The sequence below is a fragment of the Dasypus novemcinctus genome, chromosome 1 (genome assembly GCF_030445035.2).
Source record: "Dasypus novemcinctus isolate mDasNov1 chromosome 1, mDasNov1.1.hap2, whole genome shotgun sequence".
In the NCBI taxonomy this organism is placed as follows: domain Eukaryota; kingdom Metazoa; phylum Chordata; class Mammalia; order Cingulata; family Dasypodidae; genus Dasypus; species Dasypus novemcinctus.
Genome location: NC_080673.1, coordinates 207,174,384 through 207,199,848, shown reverse-complemented (window position 1 = coordinate 207,199,848; position 25,465 = coordinate 207,174,384). Strand labels below are relative to the sequence as shown.

Below are 25,465 nucleotides of genomic sequence, written 5' to 3'. Positions count from 1 at the left end.
TAGAGGCCAGAGCGGTGGCCGGGGCGGGGGGGGGGGGGGCTGGGGTGCCTGCTAGTGGGCCAGGGCTCCTTTCGGGGAGATGACAATGCTTTAGGACTGGACAGAGCTGGTGGGTGTCATCGCAAACCCCCTAAACGCTGCTGAATTGTCCACTTTAAAAGGGGTGCCTTTAGGGGAGCAGACGTAGCTTGATTGGTTGAGTGCCTGCTTCCCACATCCGAGGTCCCAGGTTCAATTCCTGGTACCTCTTAAAAAAATAAAAATTTTTTTTAAAAATTTTAATGGATCCTTTTAGGTTATGGGAATTTCACCTCAATTTAAAAGAAAACAAAGCAATGCACTTGGTTGGCAGTGAACCCACTCCTGTGGCCTGGCACATTCCAGAGAGAAGCCCCCTCCCTCCAGCCCACCCCTACCCCACCCCCCTAAGTGGCACCCTGCTGTGCTCCTTGGGCCTCTGTCTTCTGTAAATTATCTCAAGCAGTCACTCTCAGGCCATACGGAGAATCCATCCAATGCCTAAGTATCTTTCACATTAGGAAAAAAATGGAAACAAACAAACAAAACACAAAAGAATAAACAAGAAACCACCAGCAAGATGGTCGCGGAGTAAGGCGCTCCTAGAGTCAGCTCCTGCTCCAGGGCAGTTAGCAAACACCCAGAGCTCCCTGGAGCTGAAGCACCTGTATGGGGGGCTCCAGGAGGCCAGAAGAGCATCCTGCAATGTCCTTGGGGGAGTGGAAGGAGGAGACTGCCCATGTGCAGAAAAGACTCACAAGTAGAGGCTCCACGCCCCGGAGGCCGGTGCCATCCTCCACTGGAGGCACAAGCCTCCTCGGGAGCTGTTCTATGGCTGGAATTAAAAGCTCCACTTGCCCAAAATGGGGAAGGAAGTGACGGCTGGGCACCGACTTCAGCTACTGAGGAGTAAATTCAGCAGCTACAGTATAATCCTGAGGACAGCTAAAGTTTGAGCCTATCCAAGTCAGAAAGTGGCCGCCATTTTGACAGCACCCACAGCCTGAGGGGAAGCCGGGCTGACTGTAAATCACAGTGCTGGTGGGAACCAGCTTCTTTCACCCAGATCAGCCTGCAGCCCCAGCCTAGGTGAAGGCCCCACCCCTGGCAGGGAGGAGGCTGGGGGCCCTGAACCAGCCTAGCCAGGTAACTGTAGGTACCTTTGGCTGGCACAGACGGAATAATCGGAAGTCTACCAGGGCAACTGCAGTCATCCTGGACCTGCACTGCACAGACTGCTGCCCACACCTGCAGCTCCATCCCCGCCCCAGGCAGGGGAGAAAGGGATGTGAAGCTTCATCAGTCTCTCTGGGCAACTACAGTCTAGGCCTGCACTTGGATTATTCCACACAGCTGTGACTCTGTCCCTACCCCTGGCAAAGGAGAACGTTGGGAGAAGCTTCATCCATCCCTGGTGCAATGAGGGCAGCTTGAGCATCCAGAGCTTACAGCACCAGCTACATCCTTGGCTCCTACTGCACAACCAGCAAAGATGAAAGGGCAGGAAGCCCTAAGCTAAAGAGAAAAACTGCACCTAGAATAAATACTCTAGTAAGCCAGATGCCAAGACACCAACAAAAAATTACAATCCACACCAAGAAACAGGAAGATACGGCCTAGTTAAAGGAACAAGACAAGCCTCCAGATGACATAAAGGAGTTAAGACAACTAATCATAGATGTTCAAACAAATCTCCTTAATAAACTCAATGAGATGGCTAAAGAGATTAAGGATATTAAGAAGACACTAGGGGAGCACAAAGAATTTGAAAACATACATAGAAAAACAGCAGATCTTATGGGAATGCAAGGCACAATAAATGAAATTAACAATAGAATGGAGGGAAATGGACTTTGGCCCAGTGGTTAGGGCGTCCCGTCTACCACATGGGAGGTCCGTGGTTCAAACCCCGGGCCTCCTTGACCCGTGTGGAGCTGGCCCATGCGCAGTGCTGATGCATGCAAGGAGTGCCGTGCCACGCAGGGGTGTCCCCCACATAGGGGAGCCCCACGCGCAAGGAGTGCGCCCCATAAGGAGAGGCGCCCAGCGTGAAAGAAAGAGCAGCCAGCCCAGGAATGGCGCCGCCCACACTTCCCATGCCGCTGACGACAACAGAAGCGGACAAAGAAACAAGACGCAGCAAATAGACACAGAGAACAGACAACCGGGGGCGGAGGGGGGGAATTAAATAAATAAATAAATCTTTAAAAAAAAAAAAACAGAATGGAATCACATAATAGCAGATTTGAGGAGGCAAAAGAAAGGATTGGTGAGCTTGAAGAAATGGCCTCCAAAAGTGAACATACAAAAATAACAGATTAAAAAAAAAAAAAAGGAAAAAATTGAACAAGGTCTCCAGGAACTAAATGACAGCAAGAGATGTGCAAATATACAAGTCATGGGTGTCCCAGAAGGAGAAGAGAAGGGAAAAGAGGCAGAAGGAATATGTGAAGAAATAATGTTAGAAAATTCCCCACCCCTACTGAAGGACATAGATATCTGTGTCCGAGAAGCACAACTTACTCCCATCTGAATAAATCCAAATAGACCAACTCTGAGACACATACTAATCAGAATGTCAAATGCCACAGACAAAGAGAGCATTCTGAAAGCAGCAAGAAAAAAGCAATGCTTAACATATATAGGATACCCAGTAAGATTAAATGCCAATTTGTCATTAGAAATCCTGGAGGCAAGAAGACAGTGATATGACACATTTAAGATACTACAAGAGAAAAACTTCCAGCCAAGAATCTTATATCCAGCAAGACTGTCTTTCAAAAATGTGGGTGAGTTTAGAATATTCACAGATAAACAGAAAATGAGTATTAACCAAGAGACCAGCTTTACAGGAAATACTAAAAGGTGTGCTACAGCCTGAAAAGAAAAGACAGGAGAGAGTGACCTGGAAGAGAGTCTAGAAATGAAAATTCTATGAGTAAAAGTAACTAAAAGTGTCAAAAATGGTGAAAACAAAATTTGACAGATAAAACCCAAATATTCAGGAAAAAACTTAACCAACTATGTAAAGTACTTGTATTCAGAAAACGATTACTATTGATAGAATAAAATAAAAAGACCTAAATAATTGGAAGAACACTCCATGCTCACAGATTGGAAGACTAAATATCATTAAGATATCAATTCTACTCAAATTGATACACAGATTTTATACAATCCCAATAAAAATTCCCCCAGCACTTTTTAAATAAATGGAAAACATGACTGTCAAATTTATTTGGAAGGGTAAGGGGTCCTGAAAAGCCAGAAATATCTGAAAAAGGAAAAGTGGAGTTGGAGGACTCTCATTTCTGGACTTTAAATCATATTACCTAACTCCAGTGGTTAAAACATCAAGGTACTGGCATAAAGACAGACACATAGACCAATGGAACCAAAGTGATGGTTCAGAAACAGACCCTCACGTGTATGGTCAAGTGATTTTTGACTAGCCTGTCAAACCCACACAGCTCGGGTAGAACAGTCCATTCAACAAATGGTGCTGAGAGAACTGGATATCCATAGCCAAAAGAAGGAAAGAGGACCCCTATCTCATACCTTATCCAAAAATTAAGTCAAAATGGATCAAAAACCTAAATATAAAAGCAAGAATCATAAAGCTTCTAGAATAAATTGTAGGAAAATATCTCTAAGCCTTGGTGGTAGGCAGTGGATTCTTAAAGGAGGTAAGAGGAGGACTGAGATAGAATACTGATGTTTAATGTATGAAGAAGTCTTAATTAGCTTTCCCGTAAAAGTGTGGAAATGTATAGAGTGGATGGTAACATTATAGTGAGTAATAGCTGGTTTATAAATGAGGATGTGGCTGAAAATGGTAGTCTAGGGATGTAAATGCCAATCGACAGAATGCTAGAGAATAATCTAGGGACTGAACAGCACAGTAAACCCAGAGGTGGATGAGAATTGTGGTTGATGGCACAGATGCAAGAGTGTCCTTTGTGAGCTAGTGCAGAAATACATCACTATTGCAGGGTGGCGGGAATGTGGAGAAACATGGGAAAAATACAACTGGAGTGACCTATGGCTGTGGTTAACAGCAGTAATGTAATATTCCTGCATCTATGCCAACGATGTGCTGTGTTGATAATGAGTGAGTATGGGAAAAGTGTGCCAAATGTACACTATGGACCTGGTAATAATCTGATATTATCTCATAATCTGTAACAAATGTTCCACCACAGTGTGGTGTGTTGATAGAGGGGTGTTGTATGGGAATTCTGCCCATGTGCAGGATTGTTTGTAAGTTTACAACTTCTCTCACAAAAATATATTTAAAAAATAATAATAGGGTGGATTGGAGGAAAAATACACCAAATGTAAGATAAGGACTATAGATAGTAGTAAGATTTTGACAGTGTTCTTTCATAACTTATAACAAATGTCTCACGACAATGCAACGTGTTGGTGATGGGTTGATGTATGGGACCCCTGTATGATGTTATACATGTTTGCTTTATATGTTCACAACTTTTATTATACACTTATTGTTTATGTATGTTCATGAAAATGATACAAAAATAATAATAGGGTGGGTTAAGGGAAAAATATTTTGGTTACTAGTAATATTTTGAGGATGCTTTTTAATCATTAGTTAAAAATGTTTCACAGCAATGCAAGGTATCAGTGGTAGGGTGAGGTATTAGAATCCTGTACAATGCTATGTATGTTTGTTTTGTAAGTTCACAACTTCTTTTTTAAAGATTTATTTATTTATTTATTTCTCTCCCCTTCCCCCCCCACCAACCCTGGTTGTCTGTTCTCTGTGTCTATTTGCTGCGTCTTCTTTGTCCACTTCTGTTGTTGTCAGTGGCACGGGAATCTGTGTTTCTTTTTGTTGCATCATCTTGCTGCATCAGCTCTCCGTGGGTGCAGCACCATTCCTGAGCAGGCTGCACTTTCTTTCGCACTGGGCGGCTCTCCTTACGGGGTGCACTCCTTGCGCGTGGGACTCCCCTACACGGGGACGCCCCTGTGTGGCAGGGCACTCATTATGTGCATCAGCACTGCGCATGGGCCAGCTCCACACGGGTCAAGGAGGCCCCGGGGTTTGAACCGCGGACCTCCCATGTGGTAGGCGGACGCCCTAACCACTGGGCCAAGTCCACTTCCCCACAACTATTACTATACACTTATAATTTATGTATGACTGATATACTTCAATAATTTTTTTAAGAAAAGAATAAGCAAAACAAAACGACAAAGAAAAAGGTACTAAAAAGTGTAAAATAGGCAGGGCTTTCAAAAAAATAAAGAGGGGAACACGGATGTAAGGCCATTTTTTCAACAATACCTCCCATCGTGTAATTCGGGGGAGAGGTGGTTCAGAGCCAGCCCCTCTGGGCAGGTCCGGCTGGACGGCACCTCAATTCCCGGTCGTTCCTAAGACCCTCTCGTGCTCCGCTGTCCCTCTCCTCACACGCTCGTGAGGCACCTACATTTCGCGCTCTCCATGCATCGTCTGTGCCTTCCCGCCCTTCGCTGGGCTCTTCTAGAACTCCAGGGAGGTCGGCAGAGGAGGCACCCCCAGGCCTCGGTAGCCCCTGCCCAGCTCTCGGCGCCCACGGGCTCCCGGAACCTTCCGGAACCTTCCCGGCACGGGGGCTTCACGAGAGCCGAGCCTCGTGCACCTGCGCTGACAGAACTGACAGAAAAGCCGAGAAGGACGTCCTGGGAGATGGGTCCGGAATTCAAAGGAGAGAGAGGACAGGAGGGGGCGACCCCTTCCAGGTCCAGCTCCACACGCCGGCGGTGTCGCCCGGCTGGGAGGGGGGCGCAGGCAGGGCCTCTCCCGAAGGAGACCACTGACCCCCGACGGCAGTGACGGCGGCCACCTGGCCCGCGGCCCTCAGACCCCGGCCCTCCCGCTACCCACAGGACCGGCCTCCACACGGAGCGCTTTCCTCTTTCAAACACTACGCAGCTTCACACCAGCTTACAACTGGGGCGGGGGGCCCTTGGAGGGAGGCGGGTCACAGGCGAAAAGGCGCGTGGGGAGTCGTTAGTTCCCGCGTGTCCGTGGACACCCTCGCGTCCCCTGCGCGGGCACCTGACCTGGAGGGTGTATTAGCTCCCTGCTGCCGCGGGACAAGTGACCCCAGCCTGGTGGTTTAAACACCAACTTACTCCACAGTTCTGCAGGTAAGACTCCTGCCTGGCTCACCGCGCTCAAGTCCAGGTGCTGGCAGGGCAGCGCTCCTTCCCACCAGACCCTGTCCTGCGCAGCCCCCGCCGTCAGACACGGCCCCAGGCCCCGCGCCGCCTCCACCGTCAGACACTGCCTGCACTGCCTCCACCATCAGACACTGCCCCCCACCACCCTGCACTGCCTCCACCATCAGACACTGCCCCCTTCTACCTGGCACTTCCTCCACCACCAACACTGCCCCCCACCACCCTGCACTGCCTCCACCATCAGACGTGGACTTACACTGCCCCGCCCTGCCTCCACCATTAGACATAGACCTCCACTGGCCTGTACTGCCTCCACCATCAGACATGGACTCACACTGCCCCCTATTGCCTCCACCATCAGACACTACCCTGTTCTTCCTCTACCACCAGACACTACGCCCCACCACCCTGAACAATCTCCACCATCAGACACTGCTCTGCGCTGCCTCCATCACCAGACACTGCCCCCTTCTCCCTGGCACTTCCTCCACCTCCCTGGCACTTCTCCCTGGCACTTCCTCCACCATCAGACACTGTCCTCCGCCGCCCCACAGTGCCTCTCTTCCACTGGACAACCCCCTTCCGCTGGCTGAGCCCCCACACTCTCGGCAGCTGGAGCGCTGAGGAGGGGGCTGGGACAGGAGAGGGTCCCACTGCGCCCCACCCAGGGCACCCGGTTGCCACGTCATGGGCGGCTTTGGAAAGCGGCATGTGCGCCTCCACCAGGGAGACGGTTGACCCAGGAGACCCTCAAGACAGCAGCACTGCCCACGGAGGGGCCACGGCCACGGCCACGGCGAGCCAGGCCTCGGGGGACGAGCCCCGCCTCAGGGGGCAGCGGGTCCCGGCGGAACGCCCTGCTCACCCCCAGAAGGCGCGGCACGGCGACCGGCCCCCGCGAGCCCCGCGGCGCACGCCCTGCCCTGCTCGGCGGCCACGCTCCGCGTCAAGAACCACGACGGGAAACGGCCGTGAGTCTCCACGGCCCCGCCCGGGTGCCACCCACGAGGACGGAGACGTGTGGCATGAGACGGGCACAGGGTCACAGCTGTTGTCCCCACGCGCAAGGCGGAAGCAGCCCCATGCGCACCAGCGGGCGGGTGCACGCGGGGACCAGCACCGCAACATGCAGGCCGTGGGCAGCGGGGCGGGCCTGGGGGCCGTCGTGCCGAGCAAGGGGCCGGGCACGCGGGGACATGCTGCGTGGCTCCTTCCACATGAGATGCTGCAGTGGACAAACCCGCAGAGGCCGGAGGAGGGTGAGCGCCACCTGGGCCAGGGGCAGACCGCGGCCTGGGGACCACGGTGTCCCTTCAGGGGATGACAGCCTCGAAGCCAGAGAGCGAGACACGGAGGACAACGGAACACCAGTACCCCGCGCAGTCCACAAAGCGTGACCGTCCCCTCAGTTACAAGACACACAGGGAGGCGGACGTGGCTCAACGGATAGGGCGTCCGTCTACCACATGGGAGGTTCAGGGTTCAAACCCCGGGCCTCCTTGACCCGTGTGCAGCTGGCCCGTGTGCAGTGCTGAAGCGCGCAAGGAGTGCCGTGCCACGCAGGGGTGTCCCCGCATAGGGGAGCCCCACGCACAAGGAGCGTGCCCCGTAAGGAGAGCCGCCCAGTGTGAAAGAACGTGCAGCCTGCCCAGGAATGGTACCGCACGCACAGAGAGCTGACACAGCAAAATGATTCAACAAAAAGAGTCGCAGTTTCCCAGCGCCGCCTGACAATGCAAGTGGACACAGAAGAACACACAGCAAATGGACAGAAAGAGCAGACAACGGGGGCAGGGGGGGAGAAATAAATAAATCTTCCAGCGATGATGCGCGCAGCCCGCACGGAGGGGCCGGTGGGAGGTTCTGCCTGGCCCGCGTGGACAGGGCCGCCCCCGAGGTCATGCACAGACCTGTGGGCCGCCCCCGGCTGCCCTCTGTCAGCCTCCGGTCCCTCCAGGGGTGACGCCGATCCCCGTGGCCCCCCATGACCCACACGACCTGGCGTGGCCCCAGGAGGACGGCCTTAGGGGGCTTGCAGCCCAGGGCGCGGGGGTCACGTCCAGGGGCCGGGCAGGGCCAACCGTTCCTGGGCGCGTGCAGCTCAGCAGCCGGGGCCCGCCGAGTTGCCCACCCACGCACAACCCCACCAGCGCTGCGCAGCCTCCAGGCTACGAGGGGGCCCCCGAGGACAGGGCCTCTGGAACCTGGACCCGCCTTGGCAGGGGTCGCTGCCCGCGACGTCTTCATTTCTAATCGAACAGAAAAGTCTAAACTCACCGACAGCACGAAACAACGTCCATGGAGAGGAAACGTGCTGGGGCCGAGGCGTCCTCCACGTTTGAGGATCCCGTCCGCGGGCAGCGGCCCCCGCATGCCGTCACCCCCTCCTCAAACACAGAGGGGCCTCGTGTCCGCAGTCGGGGACATTCGGGAGAAAGCAGGGACGGCCACCTCTAATGGGCGCGACGCCAGCACCCGCTGGCCAGTGCTCACGACGCACCTCCTGGGGTCGGGCAGCCATGGCCCCTCCTGAGGCGCCCGGTCGGCGCAGGGGACCAAGCGGTCAGCGCACGGCCGCGGCACGGCACGAGGCGGCAGCACGGAGGCGAGAAGGTGGGACCGGGGCGCAGAGGCGGATGCAAGGGGGCGCGGTGAGGCCCTGTCCGATGCTCTCCAGGACCGCCCGCCCAGGGCGCGGCCTCCACCCAAGGCCACGCCGAAGGGCCAGGCCGGTCTCCACGCCCCCGGCAACAGCTGGGGCCTCAGTTGTGACCCCGCCGCGGCCCAGCTTCTCCCCCTGCCCGTCCTGCCTCCTGCACCCCATTCCTTCCCCAACAGCCTCCTGTCTCGGTTTGCCGCGCCACTGTGACAAATACCCCCCAAGGGCTTGGCTTAGACGGGGAGGTACCGTCCCGTGGTTTGGGGGCCGGGCGTCCAGTGCGGCGGCCTCCACGGGCCATGCTTTCTCCTGGGGCCCGGGCGTCGCAGTGCTGGCTCACTGCGCCCCCAAGGACCCCAGCTTGCGCCCCTGCCCCCGCGACGCGGAGATCTGCCTCCCTCTCGGCCCCCTGCGTCCTTCGGGCTGCGTCTGAATTTCCTCCACTCATGGGAGCCGGGTTTGGGGGTTCAGGTCCGTCCGAGCAGGCACCCCGAGAGCCTCACCTTGGCCCGGAGCCTCAGCCAGGGTCCACGGGGTGGGGCTGGGGCTTGGCCCAGCTCCCGGGGGGCGACTCGACCCCGACACCCACACCAACCCTCTGTGGGCGAATCTCCAGCCTGCCTCCCGGGGCCCACGGGCAGGAGGCCACACGTGGCCCCGGGCTCCCTGCCCTGCAGGAAAACCTGCTGCCGTCGCAGCACGAGCAGAACCAGGAGGCAGTCACCGGCCTAACGCCCCGACAGACGGGCCCTCGCTCTGGGCTGGCCGTCCCTCAGCCGGCCTGTTCCCGGCCCTTCGACCGCTCTGCAGATGCTGTTTCGTGGCCAGGTCCCGTGGCCAGGACACACCGGGCCGTTTAAATCCCCCCAGCGTCCACCTCGGAGCAGCAGCTGATCCCCGTTTGCGTTTACTGCGGCTACAGGTACAGCTGCAACCATTTCTATAGCTTTATTTTCTTTTTATTCCCACCCCCCCCTTGCGCCTTGCTTGCTATCTGCTTTCTCCGTCCATTCTGTGCATTCTTCTGTGTCTGTGTTTATTTTTATGTCTCCCCCCTTGTGGCTTTTTGCTTGTCGTCTGCTCTCTCTGTCCACTCGCTGCGTGCTCTTCTGTTTTTGCTTGTCTCCCTTTTTGTCGTGTCACCTTGCTGAGTCAGCTCTCCGCGGTGCTTGCAGGCTGGCAGCTCTCGGCGGCGCTTTGCAGGCTGCGTGGCTCTGCACGGCGTGCGGGTGAACCTCCCTTCACAAGGAGGCCCCGGGACGTGAACCCAGGGCCTCCCATGTGGTAGACGGGAGCCCAGCTGATTGAACCACAGCTGCTTCCCTAGAGCTTTTTCTTTGCTTTAAAAAAAAAATTTTTTTTGGAAGTATCAGAGCAGGGAATTGAACCTGGGACCTTGTATGTGGGAAGCCGGTGCTCAACCACAGAGTCACACTGGCTCCCTTTTTAACAATCTCCCGTGCATTTTGCTTTGCCTCTTCCCCCGCCCCCTTTCCTGCGTTCCGCTGGGCTGGTTCCACCTTGTTATCCTCCTCTACCCCTTTTCCCGTCCTGTCTTGCTCTCGTGCTCACCCTGTGTGAACTCAGCTCTCAGCCCAACGGCTGAAGCTAAGCCAGCACCCCCACACCTCCGCGGCCCCACAGCTAGCTCTGACGCCCTCCCCCTCCGGCCCCTGCCGTCCAGCGTTCCCACCCGGGGCCTCTGAGGCTCCTGCCAAGCCGCCCTCTCCGCCCCGCTCCTCACCGCCCCGCTCGCACGGAGGTCCGCGCGGCCCCACCCACCCCGCACCCCTGCTTCTCGCCTCCCACTCCCTCCGCCTGCGCGCTCCCTTTGGAATATGTTTCCCGGCACTTCTCCAGCAGGGGTTTGGGGGCGGCTGCTTTTTGTCTCCATCCAAACCGCCTTTCGATGCGCTCTCCCGGGTGACACACCACCAAGCCCAGAAACCTGCTCGGAGACGCAGCTCCCGGCCCGGCCTCGCCGCTGAGGGCAGATGTGCGCCGTCTCTGGCCCTCCCAGCGGGCCTCGGAGACGGGCACTCTGTCCCCCGCTGCGGCCGGCTGGGTACCGAGGAGCCTGCGTTCCGCTCGGGGCTGGCATCTCCTGAACCTTCCCCAACCCAGGAAGATTCTCAGCCACGAGCTCTGAAAACCGCCTCCCCTCTCCAGTCTCACTTCCGGAAACCCCATCAGCTACACTTGGGCTCTCCCGTCCGTCCTCTGGGTCTCAGGCTCTCTCTTCCAATTTCTTTTTTTTTTTTTTTAAGATTTATTTTCATTTCTCTGCTCTCTCTGCCCCCTTTGTCTGCTCTCTGTATCCATCTGCTGTGTGTTCTTCTGTGTCCGCTTGTATTCTTGTCAGCAGCACCAGGAATCTGTGTCTCTATTTGCTGTGTCATCTTGCTGCATCAGCTCTCCATGTGTGCGGTGCCACTCCCGGCCAGGCTGCACTTTCTTTCGCGCTGGGCGGCTCTCCTTGCAGGGCGCACTCCTTGCGCGTGGGGCTCCCCTACGTGGGGGACACCCCTGCATGGCACAGCACTCCTTGTGCACATCAGCACTGCGCATGGGCCAGCTCTACACGGGTTAGGAAGCCTGGGTTTGAACCCTGGACCTCCCACATGGTAGCTGGGTGCTCTATCCATTGAGCCAAATCCGCTTCCCCCAATTTCTCTTTATTCCTCTGTGCTGAACGCTGACAACTTGCACATCACTGACCTCGGCAGTCGTGTGTCCACAGCGTGGCTGTGTGAGCGTTGAGTGTGAGTGCGTGGTCGTGTGTCCATGGCATAGCTGCGTGTGTGAGTGTGTGGTTGCACATCCACGGCGTGGCCATGTGCGAGCATGTGGTTGTGAATCCACGGTGTGGCCGTGTGTGCGTGTGAGCACGTGGTCGCGCATCCACGGCGTGGCCGTGTGTGTGAGCGTGTGGTCACAGGTCCATGGCGTGGCCATGTGTGAGCATGTGGTCGTGCATCCACGGTGTGGCCATGTGAGTGTGAGCACATGGTGGCACGTCCACAGTGTGGCCGTGTGTGCGTGTGAGCACATGGTCGCGCGTCCACGGCGTGGCCGTGTGTGTGTGCGTGTGGTCACAGGTCCATGGCGTGGCCGTGTGAGTGTGCACGTGGTCGCGCGTCCACGGCGTGACTGTGTGTGTGCACGTGGTCACGCATCCACGGCATGGCCGTGTGTGTGTGTGTGAGAGCGTGGGCACATGGTCATGCCGTCACCATCCTTCCAGTTCCTAGTCCTCCTCGGCTCGTGGCTTAGAGGGCCGTGGTTTCCCTCGTGGTTCCCGCTCCTCCTTCTCTAGAATGGCTGTAAACAGGTGCGTGCTGGAGCCTCTCCCAGGGCCCCATCGGCCCCGCATGCACCCTTGTCTTGTTTGCTGATTCTTGCTCGTGGCAAACCCCTTTCCCGTGTGTTTTGAAACTTTCTCGGTGAACGCCCCTTCGGCGCTCACAGTCCCCGCAGGACGGCTTTGCCCATTATCTCCCGGGTGCCCCGGCGACTTGAGCCCCCGCCGGGCTGAACTGGAGCGGGTGTTGTCCTGGGCCCACCCCCAAGGCACACGGAAAGCCCCTTGCCCAGCGCTGGACCCCACGCCCCCAGCACACGCCCCATGCTCTGCGCCTCCCAGGGGCCGCCAGGCCGGCACGCAGCGCCCCGAGCAGGCACCCCCAGGCACATCCTTGGCAACGTGACCCAGCTGCTCCCTCCCTGGGAAGCGGAGCCGGCCGCCCCTGCCCTGGACGTGGCCCCCCCCGGCTACAGCAGAAATGACTGTGACCTCGGAGCCGGGCCCACTCTCCGCCTGCCTGGAGACCCCCCAGCGAAGGCCCTGGACTCAGCCTCCTTGCGGACAGGGGACCACGGAGGAGGGCCCAGCCGACGGCACACGAGCCCCCCGCCCAGCCCAGCACCCGTGGACCGGGCAGTGGAGCCAGCACCCGGCCGGCCACACCCACCCAGAACCCAGGCAGCCAGCGCCGAGCTCTGGGGCATCCTGGCAGCCAGACGTCACCTTCACTCGGCCCTCCACGTGGCTGGAATTGGGGTCCCCGGTCCACTGTCCTCTCCCCCAAACCCCACGGCCGTTCCACGGACACCTTAGAAGCATCAGTTCAAAGCCGGCCCCGGCTCCCAGCAGCACCCAGCCGCGCCCTCCCCTCCTCACCCCCATCTGGGCCCCCGGCAGATCCCACCCAGCTCCTCCCACCCCGGGCCCGGGGCCACTTCTTTCCTCCCGTTGTCATTGACCGCCACGCTCTCAGCACAGCCACGGCCACGGCGTTCTCGCTGCCCAGCCTCCAGCCCTCACCCTCCAAGCGGCCTCCCGGCAGGCCGGGAGGGAGCCCCAAAGAGCAGCGTCGACCCCACAGTGAGCCCCCCGCACGGACAGCCTGGGGGGAGGTCCCCCCGCCCCAGCCAGCGGCCCCAGCCCCCGCCTCCAGCGCGCCTGCAGATCTTCGCGGGCTCCCCCTTCCCGTGCTGCGCGCAGCCTCACCCCTGCAACCCCTGCTGCGGCCACGGCCAGGCTGCCAGGGCGCGGAGGCCGGCGCTGGGCACGTGCGGGTGGCGGAGTGCGGCGACATGCGCGGGCCCTGTGCCATGGGCTCGGGCTGGGGTCAGGGACTTGACGGGATCGGCCTCTCGCGACCCAATCCCAGACCCGCTGATTCCTTCAGCGCGGCTTCCCCAGCGCCCAGGAGGCCCCACTGCGGCGCAGCGGGGTTGGCGGGCGCAGTGGGGTTGGCGGGCGCGGGGGGCTGGCAGGAGCGTCCTGGAGGGAGGAGCTTCTGGAATCCTCTCGAGAGGCGAGCAGGACACGGCTCGGCAGGGGGGCTCCCGCGGGCCTGGAAGTGGGGCCGGGCGACCACGTACCTCGCGCAGCAGAGCACCCTTCACCTGATGCTGAACAGCCTCTCCAAAAAGTGCTGCGACTCTGAAATGTACCTAGACCTAAGTAAAATCCATTCCGCTTTGGGCCTTTTTAAAAATAATTACGGGGAGGCAGACTTGGCCCAGTGGTTAGGGCGTCCGTCTACCACATGGGAGGTCCGCGGTTCAAACCCCGGGCCTCCTTGACCCGTGTGGAGCTGGCCCATGCGCAGTGCTGATGCGCACAAGGAGTGCCCTGCCACGCAGTGGTGTCCCCCATGTAGGGAAGTCCCATGCGCAAGGAGCGCGCCCCGTAAGGAGAGCTGCCCAGTGTGAAAGAAAGTGCAGCCTGCCCAGGAATGGCACCGCACACACGGAGAGCTGACACAGCAAGATGACGCAACAAAAAGAAACACAGATTCCCGTGCCACTGATAAGGATAGAAGCGGTCACAGAGGAACACACAGTGAATGGACACAGAGAGCAGACAACTGGGGAGAGGGAAGGGGAGAGTAATAATTAAAAAATAAATCTTTAAAATAATAATAATAATTACGGTATCCCTCAAAACAGTTGGAAACATTCTCAAAACCTGAAACCCAGTAACATTTACAAAAAAAATAGAAAAAATCCCTGAAACCCAGAGGGAAAATGACTGCCCCAAAGCACCATGCCCGGGTCGGGCGCGCGGCCCCGCTCTGTGAGAACCGCGGGGGAAGGACCGGCCCCGGCCAGCCTGGGGGACGTTGGGGCACGAACCCCGCTGTGGGCAGGCCCTCAGGCCCCCCTAGAGAGCCCCGAGGCTCTTAGCGAGCGCCCCCCACCCCCTGCCGACTCCCCAGCAGGAAAACAAAGCGGCGCGGGGGAGCTGGGGCGCGCCTGCACAGGGAGAGGCTTTCTGTGCCTCTGCCCGACGACGCCACATAAATCACCATAATGTAAAACGTTCCCTTCTGCTTCCGCTGAATCTATTCAGATCCGTTTAAAAAAACAACACTCGTTCCTGTCCCTCCTCCAGAGCCCTGAACTTCTTCTCCACCTGAGTATCTGCAATTCCCCGGTGGAAAGCACGGGAGCGACAGCCGGTGGCAGCTGCGGCTCCTTCTTGGGAGAGGGCGGTGGCCGACCTGCTCCCCGGGACGTCTGGGCCGGCGGGGTCCAGCTCCGCGGCCAGACAGGCCTGAGTTCGAATTCCAGCGCCGCCTCTTCCTGCCGCGACCCGTGTGGCACCCGAGCCCCCGCCTGTAAAGCCCCAGGGCCGCGGGCGGCGTGTCGCCGCGCAGTGCGGGTCAGCGGGGGGGCGGGGGCCTCACGCCAAGCTGCCGTTCAGGTCCCAGCCCCGCGGCCCTGGACCCCTGCCCCGGGTCCCGGGGGGGGGGGGGGGGCCGAGGAATGGGCACGGAGGCCTGAGGGGCCCGAGCCCGCTCCTCACACGGTGCATCTGCCAAACCGGAAGCCTCGGTGCCTCTGGGGCTCCAGGAAGCGCCGGTGCTGACCCCTCCACAGCCGGTGCCCGTGTCCAGAACGAGCCCATGCCCTCGGGCGCGCTGTCGTTCTTCACACCACGACCGTGGAAACTTTACAGAGGCGCCCCGCAATTCCACGAGGCGCGTTCCACCGCCGCCGCTGGACAGAGAGGGAAACTGAGGCACAGGGCGGGGGAGGGAGTGCAAGGAGTCTCTCCCCGGTCCCCACCCGGAAGGCCCTGCTGCCCTGGCTTGGTGTGCGGGGGTGAGCAGGGTCCCCCCAAAATTCACGACAACCTCGAACCTGAGAATACGCGTGTTTGAAAGGAAAAGGGCCTTGGCGGCCACGGTCAGCTAAGGTGAGGTGGACCCTAAGGCGCACGGCTGGTGTCCTGGGACACAGACACACCGGGGGGATGGCCACGTGGTGCCGGAGGCAGAGCTTGGAGCCCTGCGGCCACGAGCCACAGAGCCACGAGGCCGGGGGAGGCCAGGAAGCCACCTCCAGAGGGGGGGCAGCCCGGCCCTGCCCAGGGGGGCACCTCTGGAAAACACCTGCCGTTTGCAGCCCCCCAGCTTGGGTCACTTGTGACAATGGCCCAAGGCAATGAGACAACGGCACGGAGTTTTAGACACGTCAGCCGCAGCAGGCAGCAAGGGTCAGGACAAGGAGAAGCTGGGAACACCCTGGGTGCGTGTTTTCACTTGAACTGGGGTCGAGCCGGTTATCGCGCCCACGGCACGCCCTGGAGGACCGCGGCTGCACAGCAAAGCTGCGGGGGGCATTAAGCCTCTGGGGGGTCCTCGGGGAGCATCTGCCCACGCCCAAGGCCAGCTTCCTGGGGTGGAGGAGTCCACGGCGGCTCGAGCCACGCACCGAGGCGCCCTTAGGTTGCTCACCTCCGCAGGGCGGCAGAGATGCCCGGAACGCACCCCGCATGAAGCGGGGCCACAAACCGCAATCAGGACAACACCTCAGAGGCGGGCTGCGTCTCGGCCCTTAGCTCGGCTACTGGGCACTGGTGGACTGGCCGGTAGTTAGTATCAGATTCTGAGCGCCGGGCACAGCGGCTGCCCCTGGCACAGGCGCCCGGCTGAGCACGAGGGGGACGGCAGCTCGTCCCCCAAGCAGAGCAGGGTGCCAGGGACGCCCCCTGCCCAAGGCCACTCTCCCGGCCAGGTCCCGGGGCCACCCGGGTGCTAGGAAGAGGATGCTCGCTGCCACCCCCACTGCCTCGCAGCGCTCCTGCCTCGGGGTTTTGCTGACTCACGGCTGTTTCTAGAAGTCACCCGCCCCCGGCCATCCATGGGGGGGGGGGTGGGGGGAGGACCATGGCGCCTGCGGGGGGAATGCATCACGGCCCCGCCGGCCCCTGCCCCTGCCCCTGCCCTTCCAGGCCACTGCCCCCCAGGCGCTGGCCCGGCCCCCCGCAGGCTGGGCTAGCAACAGTTCTGCAGGCTCTGCGGAACGCCCGCCCCAGCCTGCGCCCAGACCGCGCGCTGGGGACCCTTCCTTTACGAAGCGCTCGGCCGGCAGGCCCGGCGGGCTCACGGCCACTTCACGCTCCCTGCAGCCGGAGCATTCACAGGAAGCGCCCGGAGCCCCTTCCTTATGAGGAGCCTTCCCCCACGGGCAGGGGACAGGGAGTGCTGGGGTGCAGAAGAGGGGGTGCTGCGTGCAGCGCGAGGCCGAGGCCAGGCGGCAGCCGCCAGCCGCGTCGCCCAGCCGCGGGTCACTTCTGCCTCCAGGGTGGAAAACGCCAACTCATCCTGGACTGTCCTTAAAACGCCCTTTGACAGTGGACGAGGAATCTCGGGGCCGCGGTCCCTGCCCTGGCCGGGATTTCAGCGCTGCTGCCCGGCCCTCGGGGGCTTCTTCCCAGTCCATCGAGTGAGGAACTTGAAACCAAACAAGACACACAGACATGGACACGTGAGCTTCAAACAAGAAGCGCTGTTCCTAAACTTTCCATCATCCTCAAAGCAGCACCTCTCCCTGGGGTGGGCTTTACGTTAAGAAAAGCAAAACCCGATTTCACCAGCATCCACCAAGGACTGCACCGTTTTGGAGTCAGCATTTAACAAGACCTGAACACTTTACACCGAGTAAACTCATACTGGGATTTAAAATACCAATTTATAAGAAATGAGTGAATATACAATAATTTTCTAATTTCCTTTTAATGCTAAAATGCATTACATGGCATTGCACGGCATTGCGTTATACAGGAGATATTTTTTTACTCAACTTAAGTAGTTATTAATGATTGACACATCAAAACTTTTAAATGTCATAGAAGACTCTCTGAAGCACCTCCGATCCTTTTTTAGAACTATAGGAACGACGAGTAATATTTTTGGTTTCGTAGTGTTTTCTACGACAGCGTGATGAACAATCAGCTCAGAGCTGGGTTTTAAGCCAAAGCATAGATTTACGATGCGAATCTCTATGTCCAAAAAACAAACAAAAACAATCCTAACTGCAGGCAACAACCTCCCCCCAGTTCAGGTCATAACCTGAAGCAAAACACTGAGCTGACATAGCTACAGGGTGACCTAGCCCACGCCCGCCCTGCAGATGAGCAAGATACTCAGCTCCAGACACGGACCCTGAATGGAGGCGCCGGCGGGGCTGGGGCAGGCGGCAGGGCGCCCCGCCCGGGGACCGGGGGCGCAGCGGCGGGGGGCGCAGCTGCCGCCAGCCCAGGGCCAAAGCGTGCCGATCCACAGGCGGGCCAGGGAAGAAAGGGAGGGCTCCGCCTGGCTGCCCCTCTCCAGCACGAGGCTCTGCCGCTCACGCCCGCGCCCCCCGCCCTGGGCGCTGCAGCCCTGGAGCCGCCTGGGGGGCAGCAGCCCCTGCGGAGGGCAAACGGGTCCAGATTCTGTAGGCGAATGTTTCCACGTGCAAAGCCGTTCACCTGAACTGACACACGGGCGCGCCGCGGCCGTGTCCTGAGCCCTGCGCCATTCCTTTCCCTTCTCTCCGGGCAGTGAAGGGGAGACCCTGGAAAGAGGCCCCTCGGGGTGGTCTCTGCCAGCCCTGGACGGCGGCTGGGAAGCCCCACTAGTGTTTACCAGGAGAGCCTGGAATCGCGCTCCATCTGTGACAGAGTCCCACTGCCCGGCCCTGCCACCATCGGGGGGAAACGCTGCTGCCCACCCAGGAAGCTTGGGACAAGCAGCCTAGGTTTCTCCTTAACTGCTGACCAAGAGTCACGCACAAAAAAAGGCACCGTGGGGCATACAGCGGGCACAGGGGCGACCCGCACAGCGGCCGCAGGAGGCAGAGCACCGGGCCTTCCAGGGCCCGCAGAGGGAGCGCCGCCCGCGGAGCCCCCGACACACCCAGCGCCAGGGTGGCCGGCTGCCCGGGGCACGGGGGCATCGGGACGGGAGCGCAGGCCGCCAGCTCGAGGGGCCCTGAGTCACCGCCCGGCAAGCCCAGGGCGGCCCGGCGGTCAGCCCCCAGCCCCAGCGCGCCCTGCCTCCCAGGGCCACGGAGCACAGCCCTCGGGGTCCCTGCGCTCGCGCCAGGAAGCGCGCGTGCCGGCTTTCCAAACCCACCTACTGCTCCCCGAAACGCGGCCCAGGACGGCCCGGGACGGAATGAAAGATGCACCCCAAGAGCGCGCCCCCGGAGTAGGGGCGCCGGAGCAGGGGTCGCTGCGGGAGGGGTCGGTTCCCCAGGTCCGCAGCCAATGCGGCTGCCGCGGGGATCCGAGGCGCCCGAGGCTCGGGACACGCTGTCTGGCCGGGCTCCGCCCCAGGGACCCCACGCGAGCCGCGGTGCCCCCGGTATCCCGTGTCGGCCCCTCCCGCGGCGCCGGCCCCCAGCGGGCCGTCCCTGGACGTCGCGGTGCGCTCCACACGGCGCGCCCCCATCTCAGCCGCGGGTCGCCGCTCGGGGCGAGCCCGGGGCAGGCGGCGGGGACGCGGCGCCCGCAGTGCGACTGGCGCAGCCACCGAGGCGCGCGGCGCGCGCCGCCCGGACCCCGACCCCGCGGCGCGAGCAGGGGCGCCGAGGGCAGAGAGGGAGCCGCGCCGCCTCCCGGGCGTGGGTCTGCCCCGCCTTGGGGAGGGCGCGCAGCTGGGGACGCGCCGGGACAGCGGGAGGGGGCGCAGCTCGGGACGCAGGCCCCGCGGGGACCAGGGAGGGAAGGGGCTGCCCCGGAACCTGGAAGTGGGAAGGAGAGGGGGCTGCAGGATGCGCGGGCAGGGCCCAGAGCTCGGGGCCGGGTGGGGACCAGCCCAGAGGCGCACGGCCCCCCGGGACCGCCCGGCCTGGGGCGACGAGGGAGGAGCGGCGCTGGCCGCGGGCAGAGGGGCAGGGAAAGCCCGCGCCCCCCCCGGGGGCCGAGAAGCAGGGTCGGGGCCAAGGAGGGGGGCGGGCGGCGAAGGGCCACCCAAGTCGCGGCGCGGAGGGCGGGGGTGCCGCGGGGGGAGGGCGCGGCCGGCGCGGCCAGGGAGGGGGCGCGGGGTCAGCGAGGGTCAGCGAGGGGCCGCGCGCGGGACGGCCCGGGGGCAGAGGCGCGGGGCGCGGGGCGCGGGCGCTCACCTTGGGCTTGTACAGCCACTTGCGGAACCTGTTCATCATCGCCGCGCCGCCCCGGCCCGGCTGCGGGCGGCCTCGCCCTCCCGCGGCGGCTGCGGAGCGCGGGGCGGCGCGGAGGCCGGGCCGGGGCCGGGCCCGGGGCGCGGGGCGCGAGCGGAGCCGGGGCTGGGGCGGGCGGCGGCGGCAGGTGCGCGGCAGGTGCGCGGCAGGTGCGCGGGGCGGCCCCTCCGAGCCGGGGGCGGCCGGGCGGAAGGACGCGGGCGGGGGGCGCGCGGCTCCTCGCCGCTCCCCGACGCCCGCGCCTCGGCCGGCCTCCGCCGCACATGCGCCGAGCGCGCCGCGAGCCCCCAGCCCGCCGCTCGCCGCGGGGCGTGGGGGCGCCCCGGGCCGCCCAATCACGGCGCTCCCCGCGGGCCCGAAAACTACACGTCCCGGCGGGCCGTGCGGGCGCGGGGCGGGGCGCGGCGCGGCGGGCGCGCGCGGGGCGCTCTGGGGCTTGTAGTCCTCCGCGGGGGCGCCCGCGCGGCCGGTTGCTAGGCGACGAGCCCCAACGGCGCCCGCGCGGCGAGGTCCGCGGCCACCGCGGGTGAAGGGGCCGGGGCTGCGGTCCCCCCGCGGTCCCCCCGCGGCCCCCAGGACCCCAGGTCCCCAGCCAGGCAGCGCCCGCGGAGCCCCCGGCAGGTACGCGGCGAGCAGCGAACCGGGGCGGGGGTCCGCGCCCGGGCTAGGGAAGCTGCCCTCGGCGCACCTGCCCCCAGCGGCTGCAGGCCCGCCCCGTCACGCCCGGCCTCTCCTCGGCGGGCCTCGGCTCCCCACCCCGTGGCTCCCCACCCCGTGGCTCCCCACCCCGTGGCTCCCCACCTCGTGGCTCATCACCACCTTTTGGCTCCCCACCCCGTGGCTCCCCACCTCTTGACTCCCCACTCCGTGGCTCCCCACTTCTTGGCTCCCCACCCCGTGGCTCCCCACCTCTTGACTCCCCACCCCGTGGCTCCCCACCTCTTGGCTCCCCACCCCGTGGCTCCCCACCTCTTGGCTCCCCACCCCGTGGCTCCCCACCCCGTGGCTCCCCACCTCTTGGCTCCCCACCCCGTGGCTCCCCACGTCGTGGCTCCCCACCCCTTGGCTCCCCACCTCGTGGCTCATCTTGTGGCTCCCCACCTCGTGGCTCATCTTGTGGCTCATCACCTCGTGGCTCATCGCCACCTTTGGCTCCCCATGTCGTTGCTCCCCATCTCTTGGCTCCCCACCTCATGGCTCATCCCCACCTCGTGGCTCATCGCCACCTTTTGGCTTCCCACGTCGTGGCTCCCCATCTCTTGGCTCCCCACCTCGTGGCTCCCCACCTTTGGCCTTTCCCCACTCCCCCGTGAATGCTAAGGATTTTGTCGTCTGTTTCTGTCTCGCCACAGTCAATCGTGCTTTTTTAAAAAAGAGACTCTCCCTTGTGCGCCGCTTCCCCCAAGCGGGCCCTAATTTGGATCCATAAAAACGGTCACCAAAATCCGAGCGCCTGGTAGGTGCCAAGCACAGAGCTGCGACGGATACGTTGTCTCGCCTCAAACTCCCCCTTAGAGGGGAAGAAACGAGAGCAAACGACGAGGCACCGGGCTGGGGGAGGCGCCCGACTGGGGGAGGCGAGCCCGGCGCTGGGCCAGGTGTGCCCGCCCGCAGGAGCCTGGCCCTCCCGCCGCCCACCGGGCGCCACCTTGCACCCCTCCTTCCTCCAAGGAACCGAAATGTACAGATGCAAGGCGAGGCAGGGACTCGGGGCGCCGTGGATGAACCTTGAAGGCGTCCTGGCGTAAGCCAGAGGCAGGAGCCGGGAGAGCTCTGAGCTCCTTTGCAGGAAATAACTGGAACATGCAAATTCCTAGAGACAGAAAGTAGCTCCAGGCGGCCGTGGGCCGAGGGGAGGCCATCGGGGAGTTACCATTCAAGGGTGCAGAGTGTGTTTGGGGTGATGGCAGCACAGCATTCCGAGTGGAATTAACACAGCAAGTTGTACACTCACGTGGTTAAAAAGGGAAGTTTCAGGTGGTATATGTCTTACCACGCTAAGTACCAATAAACAGAATTTTCAAATAAATAAAAGTCGAGGCAGAAGAGGAAGGTGACGGCCCCCTTGATACAGACTCGGTGTGAGTCCGGGCAGGGCCACCCCTGAGCCCCGCTCGTGCTCTTTGCTGAGCGCCTGATGGGTCCTGCCCACCCCCTCGAGCTCCCTGGAAAACGAGACACCTCCAGGGCTGCCTCCGGTCCCTTCTGGCCGTGAGCCCCCGACTCCCTGCAATCACAGTCCCGGTCGGTTACCTCTGAGGCTCTCCGCCCTGGACGTTGCTGGACAGTGGGTCCCAGCGTCACCTCCTACGGGAACAGTCAGCCGCAGGTGACTCGGCCGGCCATGTCCGCGCTGGCACCCTGGCCTCCCCTGCCTGGCTGCGGGTCGCCCGCAGGGCTTCTCCTTCTCCCTGGCTGCTGCCTCTCCATCTCCTTGCCTGGAGCCTCCTCTTCTCCCGACTTCTCAGCCCCAGAGGCCGGGAGGCCAGTCCTTGGAAGCCGCGCTACCCACCCCTCTCCTTGGGCGAGTCCCCGCGGTGCCAGCCTTTTCCTCCCTGACCTGTCCAAAACTTACTCTCCAGCCTGCACCCGGCCCCAAACTCCAGACCCACTGGCCTGCTCAGCCCCACTCAGATGTCCCCTCAAACTCAGGTGTCCGAAACTCCACCCTGACATCTTCCCTGGAAAAATCTGCTCCTGCCCCCCCGCTATTTCCTCAGCCAGACTCAGGGTAGGCACTGGGTGGGCTTGTCTCTGGGCATCTGTCTTTGGCTGAAATCAAGGGCTGCAGGCGTTGGTGCTGCTCAGGGCCTCCCTTCCTTGCTTCCTAGTTCAGGACGAAGGCTGAACTCTGGGAACTGGGTGCATCACTTAGGACTAGGTTCAGCTATCACAGAAAACCCCAAACAAGCTTCTTGGTGTCTCTGCAAAAGAGGCCCATAGGGAGGCAATCCTGGGGGGGCCGTAACAGCCCCAAGGTCATTGGACACCAAGGCTCTTCTAGTTTGCTCTTCTACCATTCTGAACGTGTTTCCTCGTGGCCAGGGTGACTGCCTGAGTTCCTACCATTACCTCCTGAGCCTAGGCAGCAGGGTGGAAACAGGGAGAAGGGTATGCCCTCCCCTTCCAGGGAGACTTTCTAGAAGTCTCCCACCCTGCCCCTTCTTGGTGGTGGAAGAACTTAGGTACCCAAGCACACTCAGCTGCCAGGGAGGCTGGGAAACAGCATTTTCCCATTGGACAGCAGTAGGCCCAGCTGCAAAGCAGAGTTTCCTTGCCCTGGGGGAAAGGGAAAGCGGAGCCTGAGAAGCAACCAGCAGAGCCTGCCGCGGGAGGCTGTGCCTCGAGCACCCGCCACCGGAGCCCGGCTTCCCCCCTGGGGAAAGAACGTGTTTTAATTATCGCACGTCTGGGGTCCCAGGTAAAGGGAGCCTCTCGAGAGGCTGAGGGCATTGAACAGGTGAGCCTCTCATGGAAGCGAAACCTGGCTTTTAATCTCATTTCTGTCAACAAAGGATTTGCTCATAAAAGGGAAACCGTGGTGCCGCGCGTGGCGGGGATCCCGAAGGCGTGAGCACCGGGGCCTGCTCAGTGGACCTAAGCGCTGCGTGGCAAGGAGAGCCACGTGGTTAGGGATCAGCTCCGCTTCCCACGGAGCAGATTTCTCGGCGTTAAGACAATCTGAGCATTGGGACTGCTGAACGTCGCTACCTCCTCCCCAGACAGGTAGTTTTTGGGCCGAGCCCACGGGCCACCGAGAGCTCCGGCGCTCCTTTTCCTGGCGCCCGCCCTGTGCCGGGACAGGGGGCTGCAGAGCCCCCGAGTGGCACATGCCCCGCTCCTCCCCGACCCCTCGGGAGACAGTGCACGGGGTCACACTCGGGGTGCTGTGGGCCAGGCTGGGCCTCGCCCTCCTGCCCGCCCCCCAGTGCCCTGGGTCCCTCTCCCTGTCGTCCACTCTGGCTCCCCTAAACGCTCCTTTCCTTCCGGGGCCTTCCCTCCTGGACTCTTCCCTCCTGGACGCCTCTGGACTGGGGGGGGGGGGCGAGCTTGGCGTGCTGGGCTCCTGACCGCCGTTGGTTCGTGGGCTCCGGGCTCAGGAAGGCGGGAGGGCAGGGCCCACACACTCCCGTGCTCTGGGCCGGCGTTCGCGCACGTGCCTCCCGGCGGGGCGGGCTGCTGCCGCGGGGACCCCCCGCCCTTCTCGGGGCGCTTCTCTTTCATCCCTTGCCTTCCCGCGTCTCGGGGCGCCCTTTGCTCTGAGTGCTCACGCGCCCCTCAGGAACATTCCCTGCCCTTAGCAGTGGGGACGCTGCGGACTCCTCCAGATTTGCCGAGTCCCATTTGTGGGGCGCTCCTTGTGTTCGTGGGTTTGCTTGCTTTTATGTTTTCAGGAGGGGCTGGGGATCGAACCCAGGACCTCGTACATGGGAAGCAGGCGCCCAACCACTGAGCTACACCTCCTCCCCAACGAGAGTTGGTTTTGTTTTGGGGAGATACCAAGGAACAAACCCAGGGCTTCGTGCGTGGAAAGCAGGCGTTCAACCACTCGAGCTAATCCGCTTCCCAAAGCGTGGATTTATTTTATTTTATTTTATTTTAGGAGGTGTCGGGGCCTGAGCCTGGGGCTTGTCCGTGGAGGCAGGCGCCCCCCCCGCTGAGCTCCACCTGCTTGTGCGCTCTCCTCTCTGAACATTCCCTGCTGCCCTCAGTGTCACTCTCTTGCAGAGCCGCATGACGTGACCAAAGGAGCGTTTTCCAAAAGGCGGGGGCGGGGCTCCGGTGGCCCCGGGGGGCTCGCACAGGTAGAGGGTCCTCCTTGGAGCCGGGAGCCAGGCCCCCTCCCCGTGTCCCCGACGCCCCCGCTCCCCTCGGCTCGGCACGGGCCTGGCCCTGCGCCGTGTTGGTTTTCTTAGTAAACGTTACGGCAGCGTCCGTTATGGTACAAACCGCATGGGACGGTCACCCTGAACCCGGCCGCGCTCCAGGGACGCGGGAGTGGGGGTTCGGAAAAGCAGCCACGCTGGCCCTCGCAGAGGCCTGTCTCTGGGCGTCGGAGCTCAGTTCAGGGTCCTTGGTCCTTTCTTACAGCTTTGCCTTCGTCATCCATTCCACAGACATTGGGGCACTGGCTGGCGCCAGCTCCAGGCTGGGAGCCAGGAACTCGGGATGATAAAGCAGGGCCCCGCCCGAGGCGCTCCCAGCCGGCCAGAAGTGGCTTAGGAGAGGTTCAAGTGAGGTCAGAGGAGGCACAGGGCCAGGCGAGCTGACGGAGGAGGCCAGTTCCCTCGGAGACAGGCTTCCGAGGTGGTGAAGTCTGAAAAGGGCGTTGAGGGATGCTTAGGAGCTCACCAGGGGGAGGAGAAAGAAGAGAATTCTCTTTTCAGGAGACTGGCGAGAAGCCCGAGTGGCTGGAACTGGGGTGCAAAAGGGGAGGGGTAGGAGGGCTCCAGAGACTGGGGGTCAGGCTGTGGGGGGTCAGCTGTGTGGCGGCACCACCAGGTCCCACCCGCAGCCGCAAAACTGCGGGAATTTGTCAGCGGTGGAGAGTGGACCGAGAGTCCCCCGGCCAAAAGGACCCCTCCCCAAAGCACCCTGCTGCCCCCGCACCCAGCAGCAGCCCTCCGTCTGGCC

The 25,465-nt window shown here is 61.5% G+C and overlaps 2 protein-coding genes and 1 non-coding gene across 4 annotated transcripts in view; 1 reads left to right on the top strand and 2 right to left on the bottom strand.

Moving 5' to 3' along the window:
• The window catches only part of ZFYVE28 (zinc finger FYVE-type containing 28), a 124,587-nt gene extending 104,720 nt beyond the window's left edge, over positions 1 to 19,867 (bottom strand). For both annotated transcript variants that reach the window (XR_011649702.1, XM_058301470.2), the window contains exon 1: positions 19,775 to 19,867. Coding sequence is in view for 1 of the 2 variants with exons in the window: in XM_058301470.2 (XP_058157453.1) it covers positions 19,775 to 19,813 (39 nt within the window). In the remaining variant the exon portion in view is untranslated. The remainder of the gene's footprint in view (positions 1 to 19,774) is intronic.
• A 479-nt stretch (positions 19,868 to 20,346) lies between these two features.
• Positions 20,347 to 25,465, top strand: part of CFAP99 (cilia and flagella associated protein 99) — a 57,450-nt gene continuing 52,331 nt past the window's right edge. Inside the window, exon 1 of the mRNA XM_058301460.2 lies at positions 20,347 to 20,452. The gene's annotated coding sequence lies outside the window, so the exon portion shown is untranslated. The remainder of the gene's footprint in view (positions 20,453 to 25,465) is intronic.
• On the bottom strand, positions 24,224 to 24,295 carry TRNAG-CCC (transfer RNA glycine (anticodon CCC)). Its single transcript has one exon. It is a non-coding gene; the product is annotated as a tRNA-Gly (tRNA).